General features: G+C 41.6%; 3 protein-coding genes across 3 annotated transcripts in view; 1 reads left to right on the top strand and 2 right to left on the bottom strand.

Moving 5' to 3' along the window:
* poln (polymerase (DNA directed) nu) overlaps window positions 1-1,259 on the bottom strand; it is a gene marked incomplete at both ends in the record, with an annotated part of 61,595 nt that extends 60,336 nt beyond the window's left edge. Inside the window, 2 exons of the mRNA XM_083936901.1 lie at window positions 797-890; window positions 1,127-1,259. Coding sequence (XP_083793027.1) covers window positions 797-890; window positions 1,127-1,259 — 227 coding nt within the window. The remainder of the gene's footprint in view (window positions 1-796; window positions 891-1,126) is intronic.
* Window positions 1,260-1,568: 309 nt separating this feature from the next.
* Window positions 1,569-5,893, bottom strand: haus3 (HAUS augmin-like complex, subunit 3; the record flags this gene model as incomplete). The annotated part of the gene is made up of 5 exons (XM_083937497.1): window positions 1,569-2,066; window positions 2,542-2,827; window positions 3,237-3,469; window positions 3,710-3,919; window positions 4,871-5,893. 5 exons carry the CDS (start codon window positions 5,891-5,893, stop codon window positions 1,839-1,841), a joined length of 1,980 nt encoding a protein of 659 aa, XP_083793623.1. The 3' UTR covers window positions 1,569-1,838.
* Window positions 5,894-8,000: 2,107 nt separating this feature from the next.
* On the top strand, window positions 8,001-12,797 carry LOC310964271 (prostaglandin reductase 1-like). Its single transcript, XM_083937335.1, has 9 exons — window positions 8,001-8,105; window positions 8,835-8,965; window positions 9,160-9,205; window positions 9,326-9,385; window positions 9,906-10,073; window positions 10,938-11,211; window positions 11,392-11,497; window positions 11,760-11,878; window positions 12,023-12,797. Exons 2-9 carry the CDS (start codon window positions 8,860-8,862, stop codon window positions 12,131-12,133), a joined length of 990 nt encoding a protein of 329 aa, XP_083793461.1. The 5' UTR covers window positions 8,001-8,105; window positions 8,835-8,859; the 3' UTR covers window positions 12,134-12,797.
* The last annotated feature ends 448 nt before the right edge of the window (window positions 12,798-13,245 follow it).

Consider the following 13,245-nt stretch of genomic DNA (forward strand, 5'->3'; position numbering starts at 1 on the left):
TTTATTGATAAAACATAAAAAAATAATAATAAATAAACACCATTTTCCTCGCTACTTACTTCGTCCATGGTGTAGCTTGAGGCTCAGAAAGTCTTTCTGGTAATTGTAGGGACAGGGTGCATCTGTCTCTCTGTGAGAAAGATGCTGCTGTCTGCTCACGCTGGGTGAATGACGGAGCCTGGCTGGAGGGTTCAGAGTACTTTCTCTGGGTATAAATCTGTGAGGACCGATAATAGGCTTCAGTCTGAGACGTCTGCCCTTGGAGTGAGGAATCCCAGCAGGAGGCCTGGGATGACAGGGAGCAGCCTGGTGTCTGTGAGTACTGATAGCAGGTCGCGGTCTGAGAGCTCTGCCGCTGGTCGGGAGCGTCCTGATACGACGTGGAAAAGGAGGACACCTGGGGCGTGGACCATGGTCTGAACCGTGACATTGGCAAAGGGATTTGTTTTACTTTTTTCTGTTTTCCACTTAGATTGACAAAGATTAGAATATATTATTGCATCAATATATAAAATCGTGTCTCATTTCTAAACATAAACAGTTATAAACATTAACTATTACAGAGCAGCCCAAGCCATACAATTACATTTACTATGGCTTAAAATCCAGCACACTGTCTTTTTGCCCTTGTTTATGTTTATATACTGCATTAAACTGCTGGCAATTACTGTCACTATGAAGGTTAAAATGCACCAATCTGCTCTGGTTAAGAAAGACTACAGCAGAAATTAGATATTAATAAAGTACTCTTAACATAAGTGCATGTTTTCATATCTGTGCTATGCTCACGACATACCGGCCTGTGTCTCTCTCTTTGCTCTCCTCCTGACTCATGCTCCAGCTGCTCTGAGCTCTGGGCTCCCTCTGGCTGCCGTTATACCTCTCTGCTACTTTACACACAAGAAAGGAAAAAACTATAATATATCTTTTAACTAAATATATAAAGTGTTAAATGACTTATGGTATAGAATGCCTAAATGAGCAGCAAAAATATAGAAAAACCTGTCTCAACCAGGCTCAATAATTTAAGTAAATGTGGGTTGTCAAGCTGTTGTCAATTACTGAACTTAACATATTGTACTATGATAAGATATTCTATATATTCTATGCTTAAGCCCTCACTGACTTTGCCTACGATCGTAGGAGTATCCGCGGCTGCGTCTGGCTGCATGTAGACTCTGGGACCGCAGGACAGCCAGGATCTTCTTGGCCTCCAGGGACAGAGGTCCTGAGTACAACCTGCTGCTAGACTGCTCCATCCCCTCCCTGTCAGAATGCCTGCAAGTCTTTTTCTCTACCTGACGATATCGGACTCTTCAACTGTCAATGGCCTAAACAGAACAAAGGGGAGAGTGAGGGCAGTTACACACTGACCTGGTTTAAACTGGCATCTCAAAAACACATCTAAACCTCCACAAGTAGAGTTCAAAAACAAACCTCATAGAGATAACATTTAACTTTATTTTTGATGAAAAAAGGAAACAAGGACATGTTAGAACATCAAATTCTCTAAATAGTTTATGTGAACTTTGTTTACACTGATCATATACAACCCAACTTTCCCCATGTTGAGTATTGTTCCAAAGACTTAGACTCAAGGGACTGATCTCCATCTCTTGCACAAACTCTGTGAAGGTGCAGATTTTGAGTGGGTTCACATTTGTACACGCTGCACCAGAGAAGGGCTTACTACGTAAACCTGGTCCACTGACAGCACACTGTACTTATCAGATATCTTCAAGATCTATAACACAGGTTGACTCCCTAAGTAAAGAAACTGCACGTTGATGACGGTGACGTTGCTGGCGATAAGCGCTCCTCATTTATTCTGGCAGGCTTTACTTCTGCCCTCTCTTCGCAGTCACTCTGCCCTCCAGATCTTCCACTACTTTCTTCAGCAGCCGGCCATCCAAGTGGAAGTAGATGTATAGTTCCCTCTCCCGCCTGAGGAGGGCATTGCGCTCCAGCTGAGAACGCTTGGCTTTAACTTCCCCCATGATTTCTTGCATGACATGCTGCAAACTCTGCAGCTGAGACTCTGCTTCCACGAGCTTCACTGTCAGCTCCTGCAGAGACAAAGGAAGAGAGATGAGAAATGAACAAAGAAATAAATATCAACATACTAAGTGAGCATACATGGGAACCAGTCAAACATAGTTAGTTATGCAAATAAGGTCATTTATCAAGATAGTTGACGGACTTACTTGCAAATATTAACATCTCAAAAAAATATTGTTTCCAATGTAAAGTACAACACTGGTGCTGATACTAAAGCTTGTGTCATGCAGAAAAAGCAGTTACTCCCAAGAGCCATTAATCATGCAGTGCTTTTATACCCAATGTGTCTTTTTATTGTGTACTTAACATTCTCGTATGAGAAAAATCATGGAAAAGAAAAAACACAATGTGCTACCAGCTTCCCTCACCAACAGTGAAGAGTAATTCAAAAGTCATCTGACTCACATTAAGCATTGGTTTTGAAATGCGCTCTGTATGGTTGACCAAGACGACTGTGCATAAAATAAAAGGAATCAAACCCACCTGTGCATTGGGGCAGAGCAGCTCCTGGTCAGTGATGGCCATTGGACGTACCTGCGGCCCTAAGACCAGCTGTTGGAGCTCTGTGTACATTGCCCTGTGGAGCGCCTCACAGTCGCCATAAAGACGAGCTGCTGTGTAGTACTGCTCGCGGCTAGCACCGGCTAGAGCATCTCGGGTCAGCTGGAGATTGCCTGCAAGGTCACGAGCAGCGTGGTCCAGTGCTTCATATGTCCGGAAAGGCTCTGATCGACCATGGTCTGAATCATGGTCAAGGATCTGGAGCAGCCTGAGGAAAGAGTTGCATGCAACAATGAATTTTATTCCCAAGTGAGACAGTCTGCCTTTAAAGGAGGACACAGAGTGTCATGGGCACAAAGCAGCCAACATAGGGCCATATTACTGCAGTGGAGGTAAGTGAATAATCCTGGTTTGGTTGTGCAAATATTCCTCTGCCAAACAGCCACTACGGTGCAGTGAATAAATGAGTGCATCAATTAATTAGAGTTACATCCTGGTCTTATCCATAAAGGTCTTATGCTTTATCCTTAAAAGACAAGGAGGATAAATGATTAGAATTCAATAAGCATTCAATCAATATACTAGTATGAAAAGGTTTGAAATTTAAAACACACATGCTCCTAAACCATTTGAGCTCTAAAACAGGTCTAGAGTGCACACAGCTTGACCACTCTAACCTGCTGAAGGCCGCATCCTTGCAGCTGATGATAGGATTGGGCCTGGGGTTGATCGCCAGGTCAGGGTGTGCCAGGGACTCTAATCTGAGGGTTGCAGCTTCACCTTCCTTTACCAGTCGTCTATTTACTTCTCCCAGCTGCTTAAGACATGTCCTCCACCTCCTCAACTCCATCTCCTGACCCAGGAGAACCAGGTCAAAGGAGGCCTTCTGGCGAAGTAGGTAGTCTCGTACCTGAGAGAACAAATTTACATTTAATTTCACTATGACTGCAGATTATTTTTTCACCATTGTCCTACAATGACAGGTGGTTCCATGTCTTAAACATGATTTTGACAAATAATATGGCCGATCTTTTAGAGCAAGATATTAAAATTCTCAGTAACCTAATCAAAGCTCATTGATGGCTGTCCCCTGCCAAATATGCCTTTACATAAGAACTTAGGATGAAATGAGTGATATCCCCCAACTAACCTGATTCTGTCTGGAGGTGTAGTAGTCCTGCCTGGCTAGTTGTAGAGCCAGGTCTCCCTTCACCACCGGCACATTAAGTAACCTGGCTGACTCTCTAAGGGCAGCAGGTACAGGTCCATTGAGCAGAGCCTCCAGCTCAGCCTCCACAGCCTGCAGCTCCTTCCTGGACACAACCTCACGGACATGCAGTGAGGAGGACATGGAAAGGCTCTGGCAGAGTGAAGAGATAGATGTGAAGGAGAGTTTAAGTCAGGAACCAAGAGCAGAAATAACTGAACACGCCCAGCCCCTTATACAGATGCATTGCAAACCGGAAATGAGCTACACATTACCCGGCAGAGCTGTATGTGAGATCGGAAAAGTCTGTATTAATCAAACTAGTGATAGACCGATACATCAGCCAGATATTTGCCCTTTTTTAGGTGTAATGGTATCGGCCCTAAAAAATTCATCTCGGCCGATCCCCAAATAAGACTGAGTTTTCCCTTCCAGCTACCTGGTACAAAGACAGTTTAATCTGAGTGAGCTCATGTGTGAATACAGCCGCTTTTACCAGTGTATTCAGAGAAAGTGAGTGGCCATGTTGAGGATTCTATAATGCTAATGCAGCGTGGTACAATCTGCATCATGTTTTCCCTGCTGCACGCTCTAAGAAGGTGCCACCTCTTCCCAAAAACAAAAAGCATATTTTATTTCCAGTAACTGAGAACATGTTTGACATGGAGAATCTCATGTTTGTGTGTGTGGTCACACAGCTGTTGATTTCCAGGAATTGTTAGCAGTGCAGGGATACTATTTGCCAAGTACATTGGGTCATATACCATTTACAGGAAATGAAAGAGAAGTCAAACGCCCCCATGGTCACAGTGACCTGGCTTGGGCATGTCTAAAGACGGCCAGACCGGAAAGTCGTCCAATATGGGAAAGAAAGAACTGTCAAAATTTGCCAAAATCAGTGTGTGTTGAATAGTTATTTGAGATAATAGAAATGATGTCAATACAGAAATCAGGGATGGGTGGTCAAATGTTATAAAAAAAAAAATCTCTGCACTTTAGTTGAATGCAATGTTAATCTCTACATGTCTCATTGTGCATTGATTTAAAATATAATCTCCTCCTCTCATGCAGGAGATAATAAAACACACAATATGTTTATGTTACCTTGGTATGAGAAGAGTTCTCAGAGAGCCAGTCCAGTCCAGCCTTGACACTCTTCTCCTCTGCCATGGCCTGCATCAACTGGTGCTGGGCCACAATATGAGACCATTGAAGTCTGGCCATCTCTGTCCTCTTGCGCTCCACCACTCGATCCTCCCTCCCTCTCCCCTCATGCTCCTTTTCTTCATCATCTGGATCTTCACAGGAACTGAGGTCAAGAACCTGGAACCGCTCAGAGCAAGAAGTCTCAACAATGTCAGAGATGCCCTGGAAGAAATGCTTTTGAGTGAAGGCAGTCAGTGTTTTAGTGTTGAGCTCTTCCTGGTGCAGGTAGGGATCCAAGGGTAGCTGAGAGAGGAGAACAGAAGGGCTTCTCGCGATAGAAGGGTTCAAAGGGGCCACAGGTCCCCCTTTTTGCTTGGCCTCTGGCTGATCAGGGAGATATGAAGCAAGCGTTCTCACTTCATCTGTTAGGTTTTGTAATAGAGTGTTGGTATCAGCATTCTCAGCTACAATGGAAGCACTGGCCTCCTTCAGCTTACATTGAGCGCTCCCCAGCTCTGCAGAAAGTCGTAGGTCAACATCTGCACGGGAGGTGGCGACAACTTGCAACCTGTTATAGCGTCTTTGCTTGAGCTCTTTCTCTTTACGCAGTGCCTGGAGCTCTGCCTCCAAGTCCTCTGTGGCCACATCCCCCTCAGCCGCAAACATGGAGCATGAAGATGAAGAAAAGGGCCCTAAGATGTTTGCACTGCTCCCGTCTGAAGGCCCAATAGTTTTAAGGACCTCGCCTAAGGCTGCTTCATCCAGAAATGGCTTGCCAGATTTCCGTAGCTCCTGAACAGCATGTGCCTCCTCTGTGGTGAGAACATTGCTCTGGTTGAGGGTCCGACAGACAAAGCGCAAGAAGTGAAGATTCTCCGGGGCACAGTCAAACAGCCAGTCGAAGTCGGAGGCCTTCAGTGATGACGCACCAGGATAACCTAGACGGCCCAAGGCCTCCACAAACTGTCCACCATTTGACATGGTGCTTCAGCTCTGTGTCTCCCTTTTATATTGTGCTAGTCAGTCACACAGCAGCACAATGTGGATAGTGGAGGGTTAGGTGAAAACCAATACAAAGACAGTGAGAGTATATATACAGCAAAGCACATTCATGATCGCTTAAAAACTAGGGATGTCTCGGTTGGCATTTCATTTTTTTTATTGAAAAATATATTAAAATGAACATGGTGTGATTTTTTAACAACCTGTAGGCTAGAACTTCTTTGCAGTAACAAAGCACTTGATTCAGAATAGTATTTTAACACATAGCTTGCCAACAAATAGAGCGCCCCCTGCCATTTCAATATTGCGATTTTAATAAAATTGTTGTTAATTGAGGAACCTTAATTTAAATCAGGGCTAAAAATCCAAGCACTAAAAATAGGTGTTATCAGCTACATAAAGCCCAATCCCTATCTGCTCTATTTTGGTTGTTTAAGGCAATTCATCAGTTAAAAAAGCAGTTAAAATTACGGATATATCAGAGCACATTGGCACACTCATCCTCTATAAAGTAATCATATTACTTTATAGAGGATGAACACTGTTAAAAGATAAACTGTTTTTTTTTCGAAGTTACGGTATTGTTAAAAAGAATTGTGTTTCCCATATATAATTGCACAACCTATTTATCATCAGTGTGAGGGTAGACTAAATATTAGAAAACACCACTTAGTATGACACAGCATAATTCAACAGCTTCACGAAATAGGCCTCCAAAATGTCCAAAGTTGAATCAACAACTCTCTAAAACAGCTTCAACTAAATGTGAACATTATAACCGTCATCAAGGTAAGATTTACTGAAGGGTTGTTGAATTAGTTTCAGCCAAAAAAGTTTTGCAAAGACAGCTCAACAGTGACATTTCTTTCTGCATGCACAAAACACTACATGAAGTATATAAATCATTACATTAAAGCACTAAAGTAAGGCTGTGGCGTAGGTTGTACTTTCATTAAACTGTTGTGCTTTACTTATTGTGAGATTTTAAAATAAGTGTGCACTGTGGCATAATGTAGGAAAGACCGCTCGGGGCATAATACCTTAAGAAAGTAACACTGATATAATCGTGGAATATATTTGCAGAAAGGGTGAGGCTCACCCAACTTTTGGCCCAATTGTTCATTTGTAATCAGCATGAATAATCAGTTAATGTTAACCTTCTTATATGGTATAAGTTAACAGCCAGTGCTGCTGTGCGATTAGGTCAGTTTGATATTCAACATTCATTTAATATTCAGAATAAAAAACTGGTATGCATTTTAACCATTTCATTGAATTATGTCAAAAACATCACCAAAAAAACATTAAACACATCATAAAAAATACATTATTCAAAAACAAGCCTTGTGATACATGAGGCATATTAGTCTTTATGTTACACAAATGGTTTGACATCTACACGTCAAAAGATATGGAAGCATAATAGATTTAAGTTTTGTAAAAAATCATAAAAGCATATTATTCAAAAACAAGCTTTGTGTGTGGTTTGACATAGTTCAATGAATGGTTTAAATGAATAATAGTTTTTTTATTCTGAATATCAAATGAATGTTGAATACCATACTGACTTACTCAGTACGGCAGCCGTTAGGGCCAAGAATGGACTTTTAAGTTGCGTGATGTTACGATATGATGTTATGATAGCAAAAACCTCGATTATATCTATATTAGTCTCTTTTATTGTCACAAATATTGGCTTCTGTCATCTGGTGAAATTAAAAATAACCTCTCTTGTGTTTAGCATGTAAACAGTTAGCTTAAAAGTTAGCTAGCTAACAGATATAAAGCCGTTATAGCTAGCCTGCTAACTAATATGTCTCTTGTCAGTTGTGTCGAAAGCAATGTGCAAGTATATTATCTTACCAACAATAGTCACATTTGTTTAAAAAAAACAACTCCAAACTTACAACTGTATTCAGGAACTCTGTTTTGTTAGCATCCCGTTATGTCCGCGCCAACATCCAAATGAACTGACGTCGACACGTACAGTAACAACGTCGGCACGCACAGGAACGACGTGACGTTTTGCGTCATACGTCAGTGGCTGCGTCTACCTTCCAACCAATCAGATTTAGGATCGGGAACATGACTACAGTCCCGCCTTCTCTCCTCCCACGCGTTCAACACAACTCTTGTCCTCAGAGAGTTCAAATCACTACTTCTGCCATTTCTTTGCGGTGAACGACAGCTGGTAAGTCATATAGATCACATTGATAGACATGTTTTTATAAAATAATGTTTAAACGAACTCTAATTAGCAGCTATTATCGGAGAGTGTATACAGTAAACATACGGCAGCCTGGCAGCCCCAGAAGGGAGTTCGCTTTTTACGTATGAGCTCTTAATTTTATGATGTTAGCCTTTTCGGAATCATAATGAATAATGTTTTGTTTTTTTATAATGTCTAATGTTATCTTACTGTAGTTGTATTCATTTCATCACATACATCACATGTACTCACTGCTACATTGTTTCAAACGGAGTTAGAGCAACAACAAAAAATGTGTGTGTGTGCATGACTGTAGGGTGAATACATACCCTTTTAATTACTGTTGCATAGCAGATTTTTGGATGTATTTTAAGATAGATAGATGGATAGATAGATAGATAGATAGATAGATAGATAGATATACTTTATTGATCCCAATCTGGGAAATTGCAGTGAAGCAGCAGCATTACACGCAGTAACAAAACACAGTATTAGTATTATATAAATACTGATTTTGTTAGACCCACAGTATATCCACAAGTTAGTTTCATATACCTAATATTGAGTTAAATTGTCTTTCTTAATGTTTCTTTTCCTTCCCCTCACCTTCATCATTCAGGGAGGCTTTAATTATGATTACAGCTTTCACTTGAATTCACTTAGCTGATCAGTGCATCCAACATGTCAGTTTAATTTCAATCTATCTCTCAGAGCTGCCCCGAACAAACAAACAATCATGGTCCGAGCTCAGACGTGGATCCTGACCAAGCACTTCGACGGCTTCCCAAAGACCAGCGACTTTGAGCTCAAGGTTGAGGAGCTCCCCGCGCCCAAAGATGGGGGTAAGTTGATTTTTGTCACTTTTTATTGTCTTTGCTTTAGCTTTGAAAAGGAGTTTGTCTTCATTTGGTCTCAAACATTAAACACTAAAGCTCTTTAAATGAGTCAGTATTTACCCGATTGAGTCACACGCAGATTAGGAAAACATCTGTTCAAGTGCACACTTGTTTGGCACTGATGGATCTTTTTGTTTCAGAGGTGCTTTTGGAAGCAGTGTTCCTCAGTGTGGACCCGTATATGAGGTGAGTGGAGAGCAGGATTACGCACCTGGGGGAAAAGACCATTCTGAATTATTATTGTGAACACTGATTCGTCTAATAATGCATGTGAAATGTAATGAAGTGCACTGTTTGTCTTTCCAGGCCGTTCAGTAGGGTTCGCATGAACGAAGGCGATGTGATGATTGGAACTCAAGTGGCCAAGTACAGAACACACACACACACACACACACACACACACACAGGAATGTCTTTAATCTGTGACGATGTACCGTGCGTGTTCTGCTGTTTACTTGAACTGAACCAGTCTTGCACCTGCTGTTAATTACTGAAGCCTTTGATCCACAGTGGTTGAAAAGCAAAAGCTGACAATGGAAATGTTCTTGGCCGAGTGTTCAGAGGCTCAATCTGTTTCAGTGGGAATGTTTGTGATGATAAACACGCAGAAGAAATTACACAGTGACCAAACTTCCACAACAACCTTTAAATAATCTGTTTTAAACGCACATGTTAAGTATTTTCTCATCAGCCACATGGTTTTGACATCATACAGTTGTCTAGGATACCACAAAAACTCAAGTATATAAACCAAAGAGTTTGAATCTTCTGTGTTCTGCGTCTGCTGTCCATATGGCGACTTTTTATTAGCTCAGTGAGAGACGCACTTGACACTGACAAATGCCTGTGTTCTTTTGTTTTTGTGTTATGTTTGTTTTTTCTGCAGAGTGATTCAAAGTAATAACCCAGCATTTCCTGTGGGAAGCCATGTTGTCGGTCGCTGTGGCTGGAGAACCCACACGATCTGCGACGGGACGGACCTCATTCCCGTCATGCCTGGCTGGCCGCAAGACGTCTCGTTGTCCCATGCTCTGGGTGGCATCGGCATGCCAGGGTAAGGAAAACGAGAGATTGAGCGTGTGAGCAGCCAGGCTTCGAGAAGTAAAAGTACAATTTGTTTTTTCTCACAGACAATCGCGATTTACAACAGCCTCAATCATCAAAATTAACTTCTCATAAATAAATTAAAAAGAAGTTTATAAATTTTACAGAACACTGTTTAGCCTGCAAAAATGATAACTCAATTGGTGAAATTGAAAAAAACAACTAAAAACTATGTTTCTCGACCTATAATCAGTCTCCTCCTCGTCATTTCATCGCTAAACTGGTCCGTACGCCCGCTCTGAAGTTTGCGTGAAGTGCGCACAATCTCACCGCACATTCTCCCTTTATGAATACCAGTTTGTGTGTGGGGAAAAAGTTTTGGGCATTTTGTCCGTTATACATCTTTCATGCATATGAAGCTGTACGAGCACAAAATAAAATCTGGTTGACTGAAAGTTAAAGATACAAAAGCTAACAGCTTTAGGAGATACAGGAAGTCAGCTATGAGTATAAATAGCAGTGGGGTAATAAGAAACGCTGCTTGGTAGCCAAAAGTAGGAGGTAGGAGTCGGCTACTCCCATGTGTGAACTATTGTGCAGAAAGAGAACACCTAACCCTACCCGACAGTGTTGTTTCCTCAGCTATGTTCGAGACCCTCAGCGAAGCAGAACAGCCGAGTTTTGTCTTTCTTTGAGCAAATAAACCAGTGAGGGTCCAGATGTTTTGTCCTGCTTCTGAGCTGAAGTCATCGTATAAGCACCGATAAAGAGTTTACATTACGAGGCTCCTCTGTGGAGCTGGAGGGAGAATATACCCTCGTATCATTCAGGCTTTGTTTTGTTTTTTTATTTCACTCTTTCTTGTCCCCTCCAGACTGACGGCTCTGTACGGGATTGAAGAAGTCCTGGGGCTCCAGAAGGGCGAGACCCTGCTGGTGAATTCTGCCGCGGGTGCAGTGGGCTCCGTGGTGGGCCAGATCGCCAAGATCAAGGGCTGTAAGGTGGTGGGGTCAGCAGGGTCCGACGCCAAGGTGGCTTTCCTTAAAGAGCTGGGCTTCGACGAGGCCTTTAACTACAAGACCGTTGGATCTCTGGAGGAGGCGCTGAAGAAGGCTTCTCCAGACGGATACGACTGCTTCTTTGAAAATGTAAGCGATGGCTGTTTAGCTTCAAACCCTGTAAACCGCCCCAGAGCGCTTGATATTTACACTCTTCTTTATCTGTTTGGTAAAATGTGAGTAATCCAGCCCTCCAGTTGAGTTTAACGCCGCAGGCTAAATGTTAAAAAGTCATTATTGCTGTTGAATGATGCTTCTTCTTCACTTTAGGTTGGAGGCCCTTCTTCAAGCATTGCCATACAACAGATGAAGAACTTTGGAAGAATAGCAGTGTGTGGAGCTATTTCCACGTACAATGACATCGCACCCCAAACAGGTGGGTACTTCCCTTCTTTCACCTACTGTTCTGCTTTAACTTGATAATGTATGTTGAAAAAATCTAATGCAGTTCAAACTGTGTAAACAACAAATTCACCCCTTTACAATGTCACAAGTTCAGGGGATTTTACATCTTTTTCACTAGAGGGCGACGTTGTGTTAATGAAATGTTTGAGGAGACGTACAAACAGACTTTTCTCTTGACAGACTTTGTTTCTTTGGGCAACCACTGATTTATTTTCTCTCTCTCTCTCTCTAAGGCCCTTTCCCCCACCTGACCATGATCTTTAAGCAGATTAAGATGGAGGGCTTCATGCAGAGCAGGTGGGAGCACAAGCACCCCGAGTCCCTCAAGAGGCTGATGGGCTGGTTCAAAGAGGTAACTGACTGAAAACAACTTATTATGATGCTGAATCTAATTCAGATTTCTGTCTTCAGTAAGCGTTTAATCTCAGTGAGTAGTGTTGCACCATGTTGCTACATCCGTGCCATGTTTGTGATGTAATGTATTGTGCATCTGCAGGGCAAACTGCAGTGTCGTGAGCACATCACAAAAGGCTTTGAAAAGATGCCAGCTGCTTTTATGGGGATGCTGCAGGGAGAAAACGTCGGCAAGGCTGTTGTCGCAGTGTGATGTGGAACCTGAGATCAATGGGGAAGAATCAGTATTATTAATAACTGACACATTATACTCATATATGAAGGACTGAGCGAGCAATAGACACTTACAACTAACCTTTTTTTTCCATATAAACATGTTTTGATGTCCAATTTTTAGCATTAGTTCAGGATTCGTTGTTTTAAAGCGAAGTGAAATCATTCGTTCTTTAAAGTTCAAGTGGTTTTATGAAACTGTACCATATCTAGTTTTTGATTTTCATTTTTTTTTGTCATGCATTTCAATAATAAACAGAAAATAAAACAAATGGCCAAGATACATTAAAATGTTTAACTCTATGAAGACGGCACAATTTTGGGGGTCTGCTGTGTCAGCTAGGACCTGCATGAGATGTGGAGATCTGCTGCAGATGTGTTCATACATTATAACACCGTTAATCATGTGCATTGTATTTAGGGAGAAATTTTGTAAAGGTAATAAAGTTTTTTTCTTTTTCCAAATGTTCTGTTGACGTGTCCGTTTTCATAAAGCAGACTGGGGGTATCCTTATGGTACTTGTCTTCGCTCCTGCTTTTAACTGTTTTCTGTTTTTATGCTGTTGTGTCTTTATGTAAAGCACATTGCGTTGCCTTGGTATGAAATGCGCTATATAAATAAAGATGCCTTGCCTTGTCTGGTATTCAGTTATACAAATTATTAAAGATGCGTGCTCCTTTCAGTCCTTAAATAAGTGGATGCTCAATAACAGAGCAAACACTGCCAAGTACAGGTTTTTGGTTGATCAGGAAATAGACCAGATTAAAAAAAGATAGCACACACACCAGCGGACATGATGCAACAAAAATGGAAAATATCACGTCTGTGACATTCTTCAAAATAAAAATCTTTATGAGAGAAAGCTTTTGCGATTCACAATACTGGATCATAGTAAATAATACACTGAATCATGTACGAAATGAAAGGGACAACACACACACATTGCTTCAACACTGCAACACTGTAAATTATGGCAATTTTAAAATTTAATGGAATCACTCCTATCTGTAATTACATTAGATGCCCATAATACCATTTCTCCTGGTGAATATGGAGTTCTTACTCATAATGATGATTGCAGAGATCACAAC

The sequence above is a fragment of the Echiichthys vipera genome (genome assembly GCF_963691815.1).
Source record: "Echiichthys vipera genome assembly, chromosome: 22".
NCBI classification, from domain to species: domain Eukaryota; kingdom Metazoa; phylum Chordata; class Actinopteri; order Perciformes; family Trachinidae; genus Echiichthys; species Echiichthys vipera.

Bases quoted from the DNA above. Each gene is read 5' to 3' on its own strand.
- LOC310964271 (XM_083937335.1), top strand. From the start codon at position 8,860: ATGGTCCGAGCTCAGACGTGGATCCTGACCAAGCACTTCGACGGCTTC. The intron at 8,966-9,159 runs GTAAGTTGATTT...TTTTTGTTTCAG, and splicing joins CCCCGCGCCCAAAGATGGGG to AGGTGCTTTTGGAAGCAGTG. The intron at 9,386-9,905 runs GTACAGAACACA...TTTTTTCTGCAG, and splicing joins ATTGGAACTCAAGTGGCCAA to AGTGATTCAAAGTAATAACC.